The sequence below is a fragment of the Alosa pseudoharengus genome, unplaced genomic scaffold, assembly GCF_046254945.1.
Source record: "Alosa pseudoharengus isolate Yale_2024_CS ecotype anadromous, Long Island Sound unplaced genomic scaffold, YU_APseudo_1.1 YU_APseudo_1.1_scf_8, whole genome shotgun sequence".
Lineage (NCBI taxonomy): Eukaryota > Metazoa > Chordata > Actinopteri > Clupeiformes > Clupeidae > Alosa > Alosa pseudoharengus.
The window spans coordinates 36,293,171-36,315,052 of record NW_027468870.1 but is presented as its reverse complement, the minus strand read 5'-3'; the positions used below and the strand labels follow the sequence as shown (position 1 = coordinate 36,315,052).

At 42.4% G+C, this 21,882-nt stretch overlaps 1 protein-coding gene across 1 annotated transcript; it reads right to left on the bottom strand.

The window, feature by feature from the left end:
• Nucleotides 1–10,774: 10,774 nt before the first annotated feature.
• hunk (hormonally up-regulated Neu-associated kinase) lies at nt 10,775–21,056 on the bottom strand. Its single transcript, XM_076274450.1, has 9 exons — nt 20,403–21,056; nt 17,824–18,116; nt 17,264–17,319; nt 16,674–16,809; nt 16,419–16,546; nt 14,687–14,813; nt 14,239–14,407; nt 13,838–13,991; nt 10,775–13,019 (listed from the first exon to the last, which is right to left on the bottom strand). The coding sequence occupies exons 1-9, from the start codon at nt 20,616–20,618 to the stop codon at nt 12,274–12,276; spliced, it is 2,025 nt and encodes a 674-aa protein (XP_076130565.1). The 5' UTR covers nt 20,619–21,056; the 3' UTR covers nt 10,775–12,273.
• Nucleotides 21,057–21,882: the final 826 nt, after the last annotated feature.

Sequence of the window (21,882 nt, the reverse complement as noted above, 5' to 3'; positions counted from 1 at the left end):
GTTGACATTTATATGTCAAGAATTTTTAATTATTTTTCACCTTTGCCAAACCCAAAGACCTGTCCTATATGAACATTCCGAGCGTTCTTCAGCATCACCTTTTCTGCCATTGTGTCAATCATGGCCTTTGCTTTCGTGATTTGCTTTTTCTCTGTTTTCTTTTTCACCAATATTTTGTCAACCGTTCCAAGGACACCGTGGCAGATGATACGTTGTGGGCATGTAGCCCCACTAGGCCCACACCCACCCCACCCCCGACTGCTGAAAGCCAGGAAAGTTTTCTAAGTAACTCGCCAACCTTTGTGCCCATGATTATGACATTTTTGTGGTATTTTGGTCTCAAGGAGATACATCAACTCAGCCCATAACTGCTCATTTGAGTTGTATACCACCTATGAAAGATGTAAATACAAAAATTGGGATTTTCAATCAGCGGTATCTTTCGGTACAAAACAACAAAATGGCTTTTAACAGCCAATCAGAATTCAGCAGCCAAAACAATTTTGTGCCGATGTCTTGTGATGTAAAGGTTCAAAGTTAACTAAATTCGACATTCTTTAGATATATGCCAAATTTCTTGCAATTCTGTCCATAGGAAACACTGCAACTGCTTGGACCCCTATGATCACCACTTTTGGATGTGGACATGTGTATCTGTGCAGAGTTTTTACATTTACACACACACACACACACACACACACACGTACACACATAGACACAAACCCATGCATACAGATGCACACATACGCACACATACGCAAGTATTTACTCAGATATATGTATTGCAAATGCACACACCAAACTAACTTATACACTCAGACTTACATATACAATGGTAGGCACATGCACACGCAACCACACATTGTAAAAATCACACACAGTATTGCAGTAATATGATCGCCGCAAAATAGCAGAAGTGTATTTGTGCAATGCGGATAGACAAATATTTGTGAGTTGCCAAAGTTCTTGTGGCAGACCTGTCTTAGTGAAGCACTGCACACGCACACGCATACACACTTGCACGCTATGACAAATACCTAGAGATAATACAAAGCAGTGTGTAATATTATATGATATCATTGGCAGAAGTGCTTGTGCAATGCAAATGCAGACAGGTAGCGTTACATGATATGACTGGCACACAATGCTGCATTTAATATCCAAAGAAAACAAATCACACTTCTCAACCTCTCTCCGTTCCCTACTCCTGCAACACCACCATACTGCCACTCTCCCCCTGCTTGCTGGGGATTGTTAATGATTGTTAAAAACTCAAACTGGCTTAAAGTGTATAGGTTTAACAACTTTTCAGATAAATGAGAGGAAGTGAAGCAAGAGAGTAGTGAGTAGTGATTTCTCTTGAAAATGTCAACTTTAAATACAATAGAACAGATTTACAGATATTTTTATAACTAAATTTATGAACATTCCAGGAAACATTCCAGACACAATGATGACCTCATAAGAGGGAGTCCAGCAAAGTTGGTCAATCGGTCTCTGACCAACTTTGCTGGACTCCCTCTTATGGGATAAGGGATCATACAGTAGGTTTTTTTACACTGATGAGGCCAAAAACATGACTTCATTCCAGTATGTCATGCTAGAGTCTACTACCTGCGTGACATAAAAATATCCTGATACATTTCTTCTTTACTGGCAACTAGTGTTAATTTCGTCAGATGAGACGAGAGAAAATATGTTCGTCAACGACCTTTTTTTCATGACTAAGACGAGACGATGGTGAGACTGCACTAATGTCCTGAAACACTGACTAAGACTAATTTTGACAAATGTTAATTGATATAAGAAACAAGATATCTTCCATAAAGGTGATGGAATTATAAAAAATACTATTTTATCACTCGGTTAGATATATTGTTACTATTATTCTATTATTATATTAATAAAAATAATAGTAATACTTAGAGCTGCTGAGAGAAAATGACGTAAATCCAGAGATGGAAATGATCTTAGTAACCAGTCTTTGCTATCACCTTTTTCATTTACACTTGCAAAAAAGACATTCTATCAGAGCAAGATTGAGAGCGCAGCTGACAGTATTTGGCACTACTGGCAACCATTATTGATCTTAAAATGTGATGAAGAGGATATGGGTAAGTAGCAATGCTTGAAAATTCCAGTTGTATCACTTGCCATCACATATAGGCCATTATATAGTCTAAACTAAGCAGAATCAGTAAGCAACTCATTCAGCAAATCTGTGTTCAGCCAACCATGGGCATATGCTTCCTGCTTTAGAGACCTGACTATAAAACCATCAGTGTATGGGCTACCACACATTTGCTCTTTATATATCCATTTGCTTATCAACTAATGTTAGTTATAGACATACTATTAATTTGCTTACTGATTCTACTTATTAAAGGAACACCAGGCAACGTTTTCGTGTTAATTAATCATCTTCGTAAGTCGGTATTAAATGACTCTATATCAGTGGCGGCTGGTGGTATTTTTTTCTAGTGAAGCAGTTATGAAATTATGACCCCCCCCCCCCCCCGGAAACGAACATTGTGCCTAACACACCTGGCAAAGTTGGTGAGGTTGAATGTATGAGACACATGATGACATTGAACTGTCTGCAATGGCATAAACAAAAGCTATGTTGTTTGATCAGTCAGAGAGCTCAGAGTAATTTGTTGAGAAATCAAGACCTGTTTACCACCATCTCGAAGTACAGGCCACAAATGGGGTGTAGTGGGCCTAAGACTGGACAAGACAGTAAACAAGGTTTATGTATTATTAGAGTGCATGAAAATGCACTCTACTGTTCTTCCTAGGCTTCTTCTTCTTCTTCTTCTTATTCTTCTTCTTCTAACGCAGTTAATGCAGCTTCAACCGTTTAACGTAGAAACTTCATTCAAACTGCGTTGCGTAGGTCTTACTTATGACATGTGGGCTTTGTATTTTTCATCTTTGTAACTTTTATACTTTTTAAACTATTAATTAAAAACTACTCAAAATTTCCCCATAGACTTAACATGGGCTGATGACATCACAATGGACTAATTAACTTGATTTGCACCTGGTATCATCTTCCAGCTGCTCATCTAGGCCCCATCAAAGAATCAGTTCAACTGATTGCACCTGTATCAACTGCTTTCTACTGAACTAGACCAACTCTCTCTGTCTCTCCATTCTACAAGGATAAAAGACACATTTCCTCCAACTTTCTATCCATTCATCCTCTTCAAACCATTCACTCATCCACCCATTAAACTATCCATCAACATCCATTAAACAATCTGCCTATCAACATCCATTCAACTTTCTGTCTATCAACATCCATTACACTATCTACATTTAACTTTTAAACTATATACTCTGTCTCAGGCTTTAAGCATACAATATGGCTCTATTAAGACTGCCGTTAAGCAATTAGAATCCTATGGCAGGTGTTCGGGCCAGCTGCATCAACTGCCAGTCTCAGGCTTTAAGCATACAAACTGGCCCTATTAAGACTACACATCCTGTCCAACTGCTTCCTCTGCCAAAAACTGTTTCAAAATAAAAGTCCTCACTACAATATTTCACTGTTAAACAATTTAACCCTTTAAACTACTGAACTTTTTAACTGTTCAGCCATTGTAACTGTTACTTGTCATCAACTATGACTCCTACCCACTGTAGCTAGTTAGCTAAGTTAGCTAAGTAACTTGGTTAACATAGTTAGCATGCTAGCATGTTAGCAAGCATTTTTAGCAAAACTGCTAAAAACGATTAGCTAAGTTAGCTAAGTCACATGGTTAGCATGCTAGCATGTTAGCATGCTAGTTAACATTTTTAGCAAAACTGTTAAAAATGATTAGCTAAGTTAGCTAAGTCACATGGTGACAATAGTTAGCATGCTAGCATGTTAGCATGCTAGTTAGCATAGTTAGCATAACTGCTAAAAATGATTAGTGAAGTTAGCTAAGTCACATGGTGACCATAGTTAGCATGCTAGCATGTTAGTTAGCATAGTTAGCATAACTGTTAAAAATGATTAGCGAAGTTAGCAAAGTCACATGGTGACCATAGTTAGCATGCTATCATGTTAGCATGCTAGTTAGCATAGTTAGCATAACTGCTAAAAATGATTAGCGAAGTTAGCTAAGTCATATGGTTAGCATAGTTAAATTTTAACATTGTTAGCGTGCTAGTTAGCATAGTAACTTGGTTAGCATTATTATCTTTGTTAACATAGTTAACATAACTATTAGCAAACATTGGAGCCATTCCAACTGTTAGTTATCGTCAACTATCTGCCTAAATAATTTAACCATTTCAATTATCAACCTATTTAACTGTTCAGTCATTCCAACTATATTAAACCTTATCTACCAAGCAAATAATTTAACCATATGAACTCATCATATTTTTGCATTTTCATGCACTGTATTTCCTTCAGGAAATGCTTTTCTAGTTATTATTATTAGTATTATTATAAGTTCGCATATTTTTGTTAGACATATTGCTTGCAGAGACTAGGCTATCTATGGTCATGCCCCCAAAAAAGACCATCTCCACTTTAGCACTTATCAGTGACTAGGTACGTTTTTGCAGTTGTTGATGTCCACAACATCTTGAAACAACAACCTTCCAATATTCTAAGCTACTAATTATGCCCCATAAGCAATGTCAAATTCAGTAGCCTATTAAGAGACACATTCTTGCCTCTGGGATATATTAAGAAATTATACCATGACTGTTGCTCTGGCATATGTTTGACCAACCAGTTTGTTTCTGTCACTGCCTTTCTTCTCTACAAAAGTAAAGATCTACTTGGCATTTGCCTCTGATACATTGAAGAATCCTAGATTTTTTTCTAAATCAAATCAGTGTCTATTTCGTTTTAAATGGTAGTTGAAATTTAGCTTCAAGCAGATTGTTCTGAATTGTCTTTGACAAAGTTGAGGTTTTAAAATGGGAAGCCAAGACGTTAGGCCTATAACACATCCATAACATAGGCTAATGTTATCATAACACATCAATGAACTTACAGGATGGCTACGTTGAGAAGCTGCACTTTCTGGCCTACTGTAGCCTACAGTTTATCAAGTTTATCCTTACCGTAGCCAAAGTAGCACCCACGAACTGTGTTAATTTCACAGGAAGTCTCTTGGTCTCCCCTCTGCATTCACTCATAGGTCCTCATTTAAAAAAACTGTAAAGAATCCTGTACGTTGCGGTCAACGATGTTCATCGCCTGAAACTTCCGTCGAAACCATCTTGCTAGGACTTAGCGAGTCACTAACGTTAGCTGACTGGTGGGGGAGACCCCTAGCTGATGTTAGAAAATACAGAGCTACACACAATAATCCTAAATAAAATGTTCTCCCCTACACAGAAAAAAATCCGATGTACCTTACAAAATGAATGTAAAACAAACTATGCGAATGAATTACACAATTTATAATGAAACTCTAGTAAGGTCACTGAAGGCAACTGAAAAGTGATGGCAAGCTAATGGAGACAGTGATTGGCCAGAGTGTTGCGTCAATCATATTCAACGGCAGGAAGTGTGAAATTCTGCCCAATCGGTCACTGCTTCACGGGTGGGACTTATCTGCCATAAGGATCAATTGAAACGGAAAAAATCCACGAGCCGCCTGGGTTTAAACCATATTACATGACTCATTACGGGGCGAATGAAGGCTCTCTCGCCCGCCCCTACTGCCTGTAGGAAGAATATCCCACTTGCAAGTTCGGTGTATCCTACCCGGCGACTGAAGCAGGATCAGTTTACAGCACAGAGGCAGGCTAACGAAACGCTAGAGATTGTTGCAAACGTGTGTATAATGGCAGAGCCGGCGAAGAAGCAGCGAAGACCCTTGACGGAAGACGCAAAGAAAAAGAAAAGAGCTTCAGACCGAGCGAGGGGGAGTTTCGTAGAGAAAAAGCATCAGGCTTGCCTGGTGTCCCTTTAACTTGTTGTATGAAAGCCTATGTAATGGCAAATGACACAACTGCCATTTTGAAGCCATGATAGCCTACATAATTGTGATCCGATCCTACTGTACTCATACCCCTAATCAATTTCTCACTAATGACCATGATTTACCTAATTTTTTTATAGACTATGACACAACTGCCATTTTGAAGCCATGATACATACTAATAGTGATCCAATCCTACTCACACCCCTAATCAATTTCTCACTGATGGCCATGATTTACCTAAATTTTGTAGCCTATTCGTCTTTACTTTGTCCCTGCCAGTCAGGCTCATGTTTATGAACCACTGGTATGTCTTAGAGGACATTTTTGGCCTTATCAGTGTAAAAGAAAATGCAGTTAAAACTCATTGTCCCCTATGCTCAACTTTGCTGGACTCCCTCTTATGAGGTCATCACTGTGTCTGGAATGTTCATAAGTAAGAGATGATGTATAGAACGCCGGTCATTATGTAAGTGTAGCAGGTAGACCTTCTCTGCCTGCTATTTCCAATAGCACCTGCCAGTGCTAATGAAGGGGGTGGGGCATAGGCAATTAAGCAATCTGGCACCAGTGGAGCGCTACTTAAGAGGGGCAGCAGCCAGTAGCAATGTAGGCTCCACTGGTGTAGCCCCTGTCTGTGCTATCGTCAGGTATGCTGTCTCCCTGTAAATGTGTGGTTTTCTGTCATGTATATTGTGGTTTCATTGTTTAATCTTCTGTGTTTTGTTCTTTTAGGCAGCACAGTCATGCTGGTGGGGTAACATGGGTCATGCTGCTGTCTTGTCTTGGTTTTGCGTTGGTTATTCGTTATGTTTGGTTTTTGTTTTGCTTGTCTTGTCCTTTTGTTTGTTTAACTTTTGTGTTTATTTACTAGGGAGGTGGCTCTGAGGGGGCTAGTTTAATCACATGTGTGGTCTTTCTGGTGTATAGCTTGTAGCTTTGCTGTGTAACAGGTGAACCTTTTATGATGCTCACATGGTATTGGTGTGAACTTCCATAGTTGCCAACCTCAGATCTCCACATCCCAACCTTGGTGTCTTAATAAATCTTTTGCTTTGCTGGAATTCATGTCTCCTTTGTGTAATATTCGAACCTGAACGAGCTGTCTCTGTTTAGAGGTATGATCTAGAGTAAAATTCCCTGATGCATTAGGCCTCAGTGTGGCGTAGTCAGGCTACTGTGATTGGCCCCTTGGCCCTTCCTATGTACCACCCTGTTACATAAGGGATAACGGTCGCCGAGGTGTCCTGTTATTCAGAATTAATGGACGAGGGCGAGGGGCAAAAAACTCCCCGACGCGCAGCGGAGTTGCCTCTGCCCGAGTCCATTAATTCCGTATAACTGGACACACCTCGAAGGCTGTTATCCCGCTTATCACCCGGTTGCCACTGTAAAGCAAAGGAAACACGCGGTTCCGTTTAAAAAGAAGCTCACTAGTTCAGCTTGTTGTACAACTTTAGCATGGACAGTTAGCTTGTTTACAAATTGATTCAATTATTGCGAAGCCTGCAATCAAAGATTCTAGAGCGCTACAACCGTCGTCCTAATATGGTTGTTATAGTTACCATTCATAAGCATTGATATGGAACGGTGTCCTGTTATTCAGAATTAATAGCCACCCCACCAGCCAATCAGAAAAGAGTATTTCTTCTCTCCGGGTGATAATAGAGTGGTGAAGTCCCGCCCCTTCTACTTCCGGTCCATGGGACCTATCTTTCAAAAAATTATGAACGGGAGTTAATGGAGAGATAACAATTATTTTTTGGTCCAGTTTGAATTGTGCCACAAATTTCACATATGATGTGTGTGAATTTAAAAGATAATTTTTCACGTCAAGAAAGTACTGTTGTTCGATAGACTTCAAAAGTTATGTTGGTTTTGTGCGAATCCACTCAGTGGACTACATCTCTCGTCTCGAACGATGTACGTCACCAACGTAATGAAACGATAAGAGCTGTTATGCTAGTTAACGGTTGCATCTTGCTGCCTGCTATGTCACTTAACAGTATGTAATGTACAGTCTATGGACGAATACAACTTACCTGATGAGTTTAATCCTCTGACTCATGGTATTTTCTTCGGCAAGGAAAGCCCAATTAAGACCTGTTGCTGGTATGCTTGTACAATCTAGTGTGGCTGTGAATGAGCTAACGTCACTAGCGCGACTGATGGGTTTGTAGTCATTGGAATTACGATCTTTCACAATGTTGTAATTCAATAGTTACGAAACAAACTGCAAATGTCTTTACATGAAAATGTGTCTTTAAAATGGACAAACATCATATGGGTAATTCAAGGCACAAGTCAACCGGGACCAGAAAATAATTTATTTTTCGCCATAGACTGCCGTTCAAATTTTTTTGAAAGATAGGTCCCATGGAGGCAAACGGAAGGGGCGGGACTTCACCACTCTATGGGAAAATAAGTCCTGACAGGGTGAACCAGATCCCGACGTGACACGCCCTGATATGAAAGACGTAAATTAGAAGCACAAAACCCATTTTCCTTGACAGCGGTCTGTTATACTTAGCGACGGTCTGTTTTTGAGAATTAGCAGACCGCCGAACGTTGGGAAGGCCCATTCAAGTGAATAGAGCATTCTGCAGCACTCTGAAGAGCCGTGTAATAAATTCAGTTATAAAAATAACTGTAAATATTGTTATATTGTATTTAAAGTTGATTTTTCAAGAAAAATCACTACTCACAACTATATTGCTTCATGTCCCTTCATTTGTCAAAAATGTTTTTTAACCTGACACTTTAGCCTAAACCACTTTGGCAGTCAATCAGCAGTATCTTTTGGTATGCTTACCCGTCGCCATATTTACTCACATCTACTGGAGATTCATTTGGCTCGCTTAACAAAATGGCTGTAAACAGCCAATCAGAATTCAGGAGCCAAAACAATTTTATGCCGATGTCTTGTGATGTAAAGGTTCAAAGTTAACTAAATTCGACATTGCATTGCTACAGCATTCTTTAGATGTATGCCACATTTCTTGCAATTCTGTCCATAGCAGACACTGCAACTATGATCACCACTTCTGTGGACATGTGTATCTGTGCAAAGTTTTTACATTTACACACACACAATCTTAAACACATGCACACATGCACATACATATCCACAAACCCATGCATACAGATGCGCACACACACACAAGTATTTAATCAGACATGTATTGCAAATGCACACACACACTCTCACTTACACATTCAGACACACATACACAATGGTAGGCATATGCACATATTGTAAAAATCTAGGCACACAGAGTATTGCAGAAACATGATCGCCGGAAAATAGCAGATGTCTATTTGTGCAATGTGGATACAGACAAATATTGGTGAGTTGCTTTGCCTAAGTATACTTTGTCTGTTGTTGCAGACTTGTCTTTGTGAAGCATTTCACACACACGTACACGCATACACACTGGCACGCTATGACAAATGCCTAGATATACTACAAAGCAGTCTGTAATATGTTACCATAACGGCAGAAATGTGCTTATGCAATACAAATGCAGACAGATAGTGTTACATGATCACCTCACAATGCTACATTTAACATCCAAAGAAAACAAATCACACTTCTCAACTTCTCTCCAACGCCTATTGGAGCTCATGTTTGCATAGTCACCCATTTTCAGACTATCAATTCATAACCAGTCAGCCGTTCTTGTGTGGTAGTCTAGCCTAAAGGTGCTCAGGAGCTGAAAGCTCTTGGTCTATGAAGAAAGAATGGTAACCCTTCATTTTACAGTTCCTTAATTACTAAGTATTTACCTATAAAACATGGTAAGCCCACACAAAAAGACGCATACAAACACACACATAAAGACACACAGGCGTGCTTAGTATTTTATGTGTAGGTGTTTCTTATATTTCATGTAGTTTCTCTGTATTGACCTTCATGTTACCTGTGGTAATTACCTAATAATAATACTACAATATATCATGTATTTAGTTAAATACTCTGTAACTAGAGGACAGTTAAAAGGAAGGTTGCTAAAATAGGAAAATTAAATATTTTAAAATAAATACCCTTATGCATTTTTTTGTAGAAGGTGATGCAAGTCAGAATATTCAGAATCTTTTTTTTTAATCTTTTATATCTTTTATCTTTAAATCATCTATTGAGACATTAGAAAGAAGATGTTTTTCTGACCCCTAACCTGACTTATGAATCTTACCATCACCTCGTTTTTTCCTTGGCTGGCATGTATAATATGCAGTAGCCACTCATGTTTTCTTTGACTGGCATGTGTAATATGCAATAGCCGCACATGTTTGTGTCCTAGGATGTTTGTGTCAGTTTAGAAGCTGTGGGATTTTGGGTAACTGTATAATATTGTGTAAACAAAGAGCTTGGCTGTAATATACTTTACAGCCACTCTTTCCCCCACAGCTTTCATCGGCTTAACTGCAAATACTTATCTTCGGGTGTTTAGTTTTTTTCCTGATTGCGTACCCCCTCCTTTTTGTCTAGAATATTACTCTGTGTGTGTGTGTGTGTGTGTGTGTGTGTGTGTGCATGTGTGTGTGCATGTATGTGTGTGCTGTAGAGTCACATAGATCATGCTGGGGCAGCTGACAGGATTACATTAGGGTAGTGGTTCAGCTGTTCTTCGTTTCACGCTTGCCACAGGTGTCTCGTGGGATATGTGGGACACTCCTACGGACATGTTTAAATTCAGTAAAGGTCTGTGCTCTCTTGGGAAAGTCAATGTAATGTAATTTGTAAAAAGTCAGTACTGATAATATATGAATTAGTTACTGGTATACGTACAGTGCAGTGTTTCTATGTGAAAGAACAAAGATACCATTGAAGCAAAATATCAATTTTTGTAATATAAATATTTATTTTGTACATCATAATCTCTTCACTCTTAAGCAAATCCTGTCATTACAAAAGCTTACAAAACACCTCAGTTTCTGTCTTCCCTCTCACCAAAAAAATTGCAAAGTTTTATCCAAAAAACGTCAAGTACCAAAAGTCTTTGCATGCAAGAAAAAAAGCTTTTCTCTTTAACAGTGTAAAGCCTTCTGGACCCGTGAAAAACTTTGTCAAGTCTGTAACTGTTTGGTGAGGATCTACAGTGGTGTGCTCTCAGTATTAAATCACAGCTGAAGACAAAATACAAACACAAGACATGTCAAGACACTTATGTTGTATAATTTACAAGCCGATCGTCCTACTCGACCCCTATCTTCATTCATAGAAAAAAAATGTACTTGGCAATGCGCAGCACTTCTGTCAGAGACTATATACACACTATTGCACACACTACACTTTTTTTCATAGTTCATAGAAACCCATTCACATTCATCCCTTGACTGTTTTTCCAGTCTCCATTTCAGCCTTAAAGTGACTTCCATGAGAGAATTAAGGCCATAACAATTGACACACAAATCCAACACTGACAATAAACCCCTGGGTCACTCCAAAAAGAGAAACAGGGCAAGTATATAAAGTTACAAAAATGACAATAACAAAGTTGTGTGCACCCCCGGGCTTAAAAAAACAAAGCCGTTCGCTACTAACTTTTGTTCGTAAGACATTTAGCAGCTTTACAAACTCGTGAGGAAGAACAACACAATTTGCGCAAACACAGTAAAGGTAGTTGCTTGTATATTGCTTGGTTAAGAAGAGCCCAGAGGCAAAAAATGAATGCACATGCAGTACTGGAAATTCGACAATGCCTTGACATACGGCATATGGGTAGCATAGGAAGGTATTCAAACTATTTGTGGTGATATTTACGTAAGATTGCAGAGGGACTAGGATGGAAGAAAGAGACGTTCTATCCCTACTGTGCTGGCAGTGGCAGATGGCTGTGATACATTCTCAAAGCTTAAGTCTACAGTGACTCAGTGCCTGTGCCTAGCCACCTGTGATATTACGTAATCATCAATATTCATAGTGATAAGTACTGTTCAGTGCTGAGGTGCATGTTTTGTTCTTGCAAAGTACTCAAAGGCCATTTTTTTCCTCGCTCCTTTTTCTCCTTCCATATCCAAGCAAATGTCTGTACAGGAGGCCAGGACAATCCTCCTACGGGCGTTTTCTGTCCAAATCTCTTCTCTCCACATTCACGTGGCCATGCTTCCCACTCCAACGTGATATGAATATGAGGTCATCGTACAGTAACAGAGAGTAACCGAACATTTGAAGTGTTTAAGGGTTATGTTTACGTGGTGATGCTGGTCAGGTGCGCAGCTGAGAGGGGGAGGTTTAAAGGGAGACGGGATGGAGGTGGAGAGAGGTCTTTAGGGTGCGCTGCTAGCTGTGGAGAGAGGTCTCGTTAAGGGTTACGCGACTAGCTGCTGTTGCTATTCAGCAGAGGGTCTTGAGCGCCTTCCCGGAGGAGCAGAGAAGAGTCTGCATGTGGCAGGGCATGGGCGACTCCACCTCCACCGCCTGTTCCGGCCGGAAGCTGAATGGTGGCACGCGCTTCTTCAGGATCTGCCCGATGCCCATGGAGGGGAACTTGGAACCGGCACCGCTACCACGCCTGTGCTGGGGGCTCTCCGGGCCCTCACTGCCCCCACTGCAGCTGCTGCCTCCGCTGCTGGGCGGGCTGGCGCCCGTGTCCGGCCAGTCGGAGGCCGAGGAAGGGCTCTTCTTGGGCTGCGGGGCCACGATGGCCACGGGCTGGCTGGGCGGCAGCGTGGGGATGGTGGGGATGGTGGCCTTCTTCAGGTAGGACGTCTCGGGCTGGAAGGCGGAGACGTGGCGCGGTGGGGAGAGCGCGCCGTTGGTCAGCTTGTACCACGGCGACGGCGGCGTCTCCTGCACGGGCTCCTTGGTGTGGCCCGAGTTCCAGGAGTGGGCGGCCAGGGCTGACGGCGGCCTTGCCGGAATGTCGACGGGCTTCCGCTTGGGCTTGGACTTAGACTTGTCCTTCTCCCTCTCCTTCTTGTCCTTGTCTTTGTCCTCCTGGGGCTCCTGCCGCCTGGGCGACTGCGGCGTCTGTGGGAACAGGGGGTGGATCTCCAGGTACTCTAGCGAGGAGGAGGCCACACAGCCTCCCTGACCGGAGTATGCGTCCTTCAGTCCCCCAGTCACAGCACGCAGTAGGCCTGAAAAAGACAGAGACAACAAAAGGTTAAGTACACAAACAACATAAATAACGATGCACTTTATCTCAGCTCACGCTATGTATTATACACAACAATTATCTGCCATTGAGATCTATAAATATCTTGTTGTTGTTTTTTTTTTCCTGGAAGCCCTTCCTTTTCACCACAGAATTCCACTTAATTGGAATTTCCGCTCCATTTCAAACAAAGTATTTACCACAACAAAGCTCTAATATTTCTGAGGAAGACGATCCAACTATCAATAGCCCAAAAGATAAGTTGAAGGTAATTCCAGTTGAGCCACTGTGGAAGTCCTTTTGAGAGACATTTGGTTCTTTGTTTCTGACAAAATTGAGTTTAGAGAAACATTCTTTTTGAGGCCACGAGCAGATAGGCTGGGTGGTGTAACTTGATAAGTGACATCAAGCTGAGATATTTTAAAGTGAAATAAAAAAAAATCTCTTAAGGCGGTCTTGACAGACATGCTAGAACTTGTTCTGCATGTTCTGGGCGTGTGCCATGCACCAGATGTGAAAGTATGTATGCAAATATTGGTTGGCATATACCAACATGTTTTTACCTTCCTTATGTATACCACTTGGTTGAAATGAATGCCCAAAATCCAGATAAGTTGGTGATAATATAGTCACTAATCTGTATCTTTGGCAAGATGTGTGATAATTATAAGTGTCATAGTCTCCCTTACTGTAGGTGCTGACATACATACAGACTCACGTGTGAAACCTGATTAGAAGTCATGTTAATGAGCCACTCTTTGGTGTTTAGATTTGAAAGTCTCTGCTCTTAACGCCTCTCACCTGACTTGTGCTTCTTCTCTTTGGTGGGGCCCTTGCTCACGGCCAGGTAGACAGGAGTTTGCTTAGGGGGGATGGTGATCTTCTCGATATGCTTTCGCCACTGGGTCTGGAAGAAGAGTTCGTTCTTCTTTTCCTTCTCGACATTCTGCTTCTCCTAAAGCAGGGATACACTACATTAAAAACCTGCACATTTGTTTTTATTATTTGAGCAAGGAAGACTAAACAGAGCACACATTCCCTGTTTGCATTTTGCTGCATTATTACTAATTGGCTTCTCAGGTTGCATTGTCATGGAATTGCACAAAGGTCACACACTGACACAAACTGGCACACACGCAGACACACTGAATCAAAAGGATTATGAGGTTGTGCACCATTACAAGTCAATGACGTGCACGTACCCGGTATTCTTTGGAAAGCCGCTTCATTTTATTGTTGAGCAAGAAGTAAACAGCGAGTGTGTGGCAGGCGCGGTTGGTGAGCACCGCGCTCAGGACCTCGCTATGCTTGTAGCCCATGTTTTCTGTCATGTGCAGTAGCACCATTTGGTTAATCTCCTCGATATGGATCCTGGGAAACGAGGGATGAAAATGGCAGTTGAGAGGCATAACTTTGTTTGTTTCTCTCTCTGTCTGTCTGTCTGTTTGTCTATCTATCAATCAATCAATCTACCAATCTATATCTATCTATCTTATCTATCTATCATATCTAGATGAATGGATACAGATGGAAAGATGAATATATGTATATATATATATATATATATATATATATATATATATATATATATGGAGAGATAACAAGTAGGAACAGCTGGTATACAGAATGGTGAGTCTATAGTTAGCGCACCTGTTCAGGTAAGGGGCGAGGGTGTGTGGGTTGCCCAGCTGAAGCCAGGAGTCGGACATCACTTGGTGAATGTTGGGTCTCTTGGCGGGGTCAGGCTCAAGGAGACTCTTCAGAAGGTTCCCAGCAGCTGTGTGGGGGGGGGACAGTAAAGGGTCAGTGCCACCCTGCTGATGTCTTTTCAGAAGAGCCACAACAGTACAAAACAGAGCAGAGCAGGAGGTCTCAGTGACAGCCAGTGACAAGTGCGCTTTGTGGTGGTGGTCGCCTGAGAGCCATCGCCCATGCTCTCTCACCATGAACTCTGCGTCTGCACATCAGCTGAGACACACTGAAACAAAGGGGCTCATTATAGAGCCCCTTCATTGGGTCCATGCTAATTACAATGTTCCGTGAATAAAACAAAAAAAAACTATTTACGTGCTCCTACACGAAACAACAACCCACTGTTGGGAGGAGGAAGAATGCAGGCTTTCGTGGCTGTTGTCAACAGAAGCCAACAAATAAAACCACTTGATTATTCATTTTGCAAGGCATAAAAAATTCCTTTCTTAGGTAAGCACTAGAATTACCATTGTGGAGAGCCACATTATGTAAGCCTGATTCACGCACATCGATATTTGAAGGTAAGTTAGTATTGCTTTTACAGGTGCAACTCCGGTTTGTCCAGTTGCAAATAACACAGCTGCCGACTCACTCAAATCAGTTGTCAGTCGGATGGAAAGGCATTAATTAGGTTGTGGTGACTTGAAGTGCTGAGCAGATTTCCAGTGAACAACCACTCACCATTCCTTTTTTATAGCCATACCACATGTGCACTTGTAATCTTAACACTTGGTTCACTGGTATTTAGCAGATGTTTATCGGACACGGACTTGCAACATTTTTCAGAGAACAACATCAACCAGAGATTTCCAAAGAGCCATACAATTATATGAGATATATCCCTGTCCCAACAACCACTAGTCTCCCGGAAGAAAAAAAAAAGAAGAGTTCCTGCAAAATCCAATTTGCCCCCTGGCTCCAACACTAACTTTAAGGCATCTACGAAGCGAGTCCACAACCGCCCTTTTGCATTAAAGGAACATCAGACACAAATATCTGGAGTAGAGGGAGGCGTAAGGCTGTGGATATAAACGGACACTTCACAACATCATGTGAGAGACACCAGGAGTGTGTTGCTCATTAAGCTCCAATTGAAGACGGCAAACGTCTGCGGCCAGTCACTCTGGTCTGGATATATATACTGCTCAAAAAAATGAAGGGAACACTTCAATCATACACTGGATCGGTACTCTGACACTGTTTGGCTCTGAGCACAAGTAAAACTTTTGAGGCAAGTGTTTTATTTTGCAAGAGCTGTCAGACATTCTGTGAATGTAGTTTGAGAATGGAGAAAAGGGTGGAAGGTTTCAAAAAATGTGTTTTAACAATTGTGGAAAACTGTAAGTGTTCCCTTAATTTTTTTAAACAGTATATATTCACACAATGAGAGTAGTTCGATCAAAACTATAAAGCTGCTGCCACAAGGTACCTCATTGGTGAATTGAAGGACAATCTCCCATTGAAAGATCTGAGCTCTTCATATTATTCACAGATCTCCATACATCCCAGTGCTATAACAGGAGCTCTCTCTCTCTCTTATCTAATACATCTACACAAGTCAGTGCTTGTGTGCTTCTGTGGAAAAGGATTGCTATCTCATATCTGAGGACGTGAAGTATGGCATGCTCACCTGAGGAGAGGTTCGTAGGCAGGGGGTTCATCTCTCCGTCCACCATCTTCTGGTGCAGGGCCCGCAGGCTGAAGGGCTCGACCGTGAAGGGCAGTGTGCCGGTCAGCATGGCATACATGTTCACCCCTCTGCACATTAACCAAACAAAGAAATACTTGTTTAATCAATTCAAATATACACATTTAAGATGTCAAATTCAGCTGACGAGGGTGGGTGGGTAAGATTTTGAAAAATGTGATGAAGTGTGTCACTCACATCGACCAGACGTCCACTTTGGGCCCGTACTTCTTGCGGGACAGCAGTTCAGGGGCCGCATAGGCGGGGCTGCCACACTGCGTGCTGAAGGGATCTGTGTAGCCCAGGATTCCAGCACAGTTGCTGAGGCCAAAGTCTACAGAGAGAGAGATAGAGAGAGAGTGAAGGTGTCAGTGGTCCACATGCTGTTCTTGGGACAGCATTTTACGGGACTGGCAGTGAACACTTGAGCTGTCCATCACACGTAGGCGTCGTATAAGGGGCCTGTCTACAGAGCAAGCCTTGCACAATGGTGAGAGGTCATTTAGCTATAATGGGTATTTATGAGTCTCAACTCGCCACATGGGAAAAGGTTACATTTCCTTTGTATCTTTAAACAGTAGATGATCATCATTTAAGTGTCTTTCTATCAATACATCTACATTCCTGTACAAATACATTCCTGAATGTAACCATTTTTGCATTTTTGTTTATGCATATTTGTTGCATGTTTGTATATTTATTGCTAATCTACAGACTATAAAATGCAAAAGATTAAAATGGGATCAGAGGCACAATTATATTTTTGAATGCATAAAACACAAGCTTACCGATTAATTTGATGTTGTCATGTTCATCCAACAGAAGGTTTTCAATCTTCAAATCTCTGTGAGAAAGCAAAACAACATGCAGCTGTCAATTTAAATGGAGCAACTGTCAATGTGGTCCAACTCACTGAGTAACAAAAGCCTTCGCAAAGGGGCTTACCCCCATTCAAAACCATGGCACCCTGTTTGTCTATATGGGTCACAAATTCATCCTGCCACGGCCCCCCTCCCCATAGATACAGTACAATCACCGGCATATTTACATGGGCCATCTGTGTTCACACACTATTCCGATTCATGACCAGTCTGACACTGAGTTTCTGAAGGGGTGTCTGTGTGAGTGTGATTACTGGTATACAAAAAGAAAGTCAGTGAATGTAAGTTAAAGTGGGAATGTGACTGTTACTGTAGCTGTTGTGTGTGAGAGTGAATTACATTGTGTGAATGTGTCTGAGTGTGTGAGAGATTGAGTGAAGGAGTGTGTGTGTGCGTGTGTGTGTATGTATGAGATAGGGGGATAGAGTAAATAAGTTGAGAGAGAGGGATCTCTCGGCGGTTCTCACCTGTGCACCACGCCGGCGCGGTGGAGATGCTCGACGGCCATGACCAGCTGCCGCACGTACTTCTGCGCCTCGCGCTCCTCCAGGCGCTTCTTCTCGTAGATGTGGTTCATGAGGTTGCCGCCTGGACACAGCTCCATCACCAGGTAGTAGCTGTTCTCCGTCTCCAGGATGTCCAGCAGCTGCGTGATGTTGGGGTGGCGGATCATCTGCTGGATCTGGCCCTCGCGCCGCAGGTTCTTGGTCACGTACGAGTCCTTCTTGGCCTTCCTCTTGTCGATCACTTTCACTGCCACCTACAAGTGAACGGAGACATGGATTTAATACATATGAGTCACTTAGCAGCACTATTATGTTCTGGGAGAAATGCTACACTAAAATAGTTGTTTTGCATGATTTTTCAGGGCTTATTCAACTGGATTTCACATTTAATGAACACTAAATGATCTCTAAATTAGCTCACTATACACAAACCCCAGGCCTTTTCTCAGGCTTTGTGTGGAAAAGAGCCATCATTCCACCCCATGTGGCACTGGGGCTGAACAGGTGAGGCTGAGCACCAGAGCTGCTGTCACACCCATTAACCCTGCCTGGGGCACGCACTCACATTTGTGTGTGTGTGTCTGTTGGGGGGTGTTGGTTAAGGGGGTTCACTGGACAGATACAAGAACAAACAGGCCCCACTGGGCCCCTCTCTTTCCCACTCCCATGGGAAGACAAGACCCCAAATGGCTTGTTAATTTCCCCCATTTGTCACGTGCGTGTCGCAAAGAGCTAATGCTGGATAAACACATGGCGAGCCCCGGTGGCAACAAATGTACACAGTAACCCTGAGACGAGTCTGAAGGGCTCACCCAATTCCTTGATGATAACCCCCCTCTCCCCGCCACACAAAGGTGAATGTAGACAGAAATTCAGATTAAGTAGGGGCTGACAGTTGACCGACCTTTCGATCTTTCGTTCACCCCACAAATGCTCCAAGCTATAGCACAATAAAAAAGGGGTGATTTGTTATGCTTCTGATGAAAGCACCTCACGCATAATCCCTGCCACTCAGGCTAGGACAAAAAAAGAGGGTTCAAGAGGCTGCCTGGCTGTCTCGCCTTTACAAATCACGGGCCACGAGAGACCATTGAGAAAACAAGTCATACATGACCAATTGAGCAAATAATTAGATCAATTACCCTAACAGAGGGATCCCGAGTGTAAGGTCAGAGGGAATTTTGGGGGGGGGGGGGGGGGGGGGGGGCACACTGTCCCCACCCCAGCCTTTAGAGAATCTCCTCTGATGGTAATTCGGCCCCACTGTATGCTCAGGCGACAACAAAGGACTGGCTCTTTTCGCTGAAGCCCACGTTGTCGATGAAGGGAGGTGGGAGTCAGGGTGTGTGTGGGGGGGGGGGGGGCTGAGGTGGGGGCTGATGTTGGGGGGGGGGGGCATGGGGGGCTGCTTGCCGCCTCTGCCGCCGCCTGCGGGCTCCTGCCCGACACATTGTTTATCATTCCCTCAGACAAAGAGTGGGTGCGGGGGGAAAGTGGGTTAGATATGATCACACAACAGACACACACACACACACACACACATACACACTCTCTGGGAGCATGTGCTATCCTCTCACTGCTTGCCCACCCAGCCCCACCCCCACTGTTTTTCCTGGTGATGTCAGATCGATCCTGTGCGAGCAGGCGTATGGGCAAGCGAGCAAGCAAAACAACAGCTCTATCGGAGGAGAGAGAGAGAGAGAGCACGAGGAGGACTAGTGCTTTGCTTTGTGATTTCGAGGGTTTGCATCATCGCCCGGGCGGCGTGTCTCTCTCCTTGCCACAGCAACAGGGAAAGAGGGGGGCTCTAAGGGGGCTCACTGGGGTTGGCGTAATCCTTCATATGCTAAGTAGGAATTCCAGGTCACACATTCAAAAAACAGAGACACTTGTTTTTTTCACCCCACATGCTAATTGACTGCCTGTGCACAGCACAGCACACCCACAAACACACAAAGCAAATGATGACAAAAACAGCAAATCCAATGCTAGATCAAAAATAAAACAAAAAAACCCTCAAGAACACCATTCATGAATAAAGCCCCTTAAATGGGTAATGTAAGATTTACACCTTTCTCTTCCAGCTGTAAATCTCCTCTTAAGAGCCTGTGTGTCAGAGTAGCCTAATGTATTCTGATGTCAGGGACTTAATTAGTCTCTCCAGGTTCACACTGCTTGGTGTTGATCACTCTCTCTAGGGTAAGCTGTGATTAATACAGACACCTTTATAAGATCTTGGACTGCCACTGTTATCTAATATCAGGAAGGTGTTACTACAACTCCAGGTAAGATAAGTTACTATAACTGGCCTTAGCCTAACCCCCATATGACCCTAAGAGGGCTCAAGAAATAAGAGTGCTCACAAGAATGTATCAGCATGTGCACAATATCAAAAGACAATTCTCTAACAAGCAGCCCTGTTCATTATTTAATGAAAATTTTACCTTTCTTTAAAAGAAAGAAAAAACGTGACAACTGCACAAATATATATATATATATATGAACAAAGTTTTTAATTAATCACAATCACTTCATCTTACCTTCTCCCCTGTCAACGCGTGAAGACCCTCTCGAACTTTAGCAAAGGAGCCTTCTCCCAGTTTTCTTCCTATTAGATAATTTCCAACTCTTTTCGTGTGATAGAAGTTGCGAAGGATGTCCCCAGGTGGACTACTATTAAGTGTAGGTAAAGCATTGTCTGTCCCGTTGGAATTCGGAGCTTTCACTCCGACAAGTCTTTGACCGTCGACCACCATCTCCTTGACAGCTTGTATCGGAACCAAATGTGCTCTGTGCGCTCTCACACGCTGTTGTTACCTACAACCACGTATGTCTCCCTACGTGTTCTAAAATGAAATCGGCTCTGTCAGCAACGTACATCTGAAGTAAAGTCCCTTCTACGCTGTCGTTGTCCCTAATAGCCTGTTGCGTACGTCTTAACCGAAATTGGCACACGCACCACCTCTCCAATCTGACGCTTTGTCTGACGTGAATGAACCATGGAAGCGTCAAACCCCAGTTGCGCTATCAACAGTTTTTAATCTTTACTGAAGAAAATACAAACGACAGACAAACCAATTAATGTCTTGACATAAAGTCTCCAGCAATGTCTATGAAATATACCCACGTCTAAACGTTGAGCGAACAATCAACAAAAATATCAGAAGCTGCTGATGACATCCACACCTAACCACGGTTGCGATATACTGTTGAATGCTTTGTGTGCGCTAGGCTGTTTAAAGCAAGTTTCCCGGGACTAGGGGTAGGCGTGACTTGTTTTTCTGAAAAATTCTCACCCAGTTACTAGGTTGAAATTCTGTCCAATCAGCTGCGTTGGCAAGGGCACTTGTGCCTGTGCCATACATGTTTGTGAATGAAGCTCCGCCCTCAGACCCATGCGGTTCACAACAAAGACCATGTTGCGAGGGGAAAACTGTCGGGACGTGACTTTTGACATGTTAAGGTTACCGCACTGACTAATACCTGGTCATGCAACTGCTTAACCTATGGCTACTTCAAATAGGCCTATTTCCGTGGTGTGGGGATAGTCAGGTAATAAACTGATAATAAGTTGCCTAAAGCCTCAGAGATATGACTTCAATCATTACAGTAGTCTAGGCTATAATAGGCTAACATGTAAACAGATGTAAAGTAGGCTTTCTCCCCCAGTTAATCTCTAATACAAGAGAACCAGGCATAACATTGGTAGCCTATCCGTTATTGGTTGCTCTGTCAGCCTAGGTCTAGGCTAGGCATATTACTCTGGTGTTACACCTGTATAAGGTCTTGCAAAACAATATTGTAGGCCTAGTCTGCATTCACAATTTAGAACGTCAGTCAAATCGCGCACAAGGCAGCATGGGAACACACAGGCTACAGTCAGACAGTCACAAAGATAAGGTTTGATTCACTTAACGTGTAGTCTGCTTGACCAAGTGGGGCGATCAAAGATTTGTGCATTTGAATATAGCCTACCTAAGAATTTTTCAAGGTGCATAACGTTACTTGATATTCTCAGAA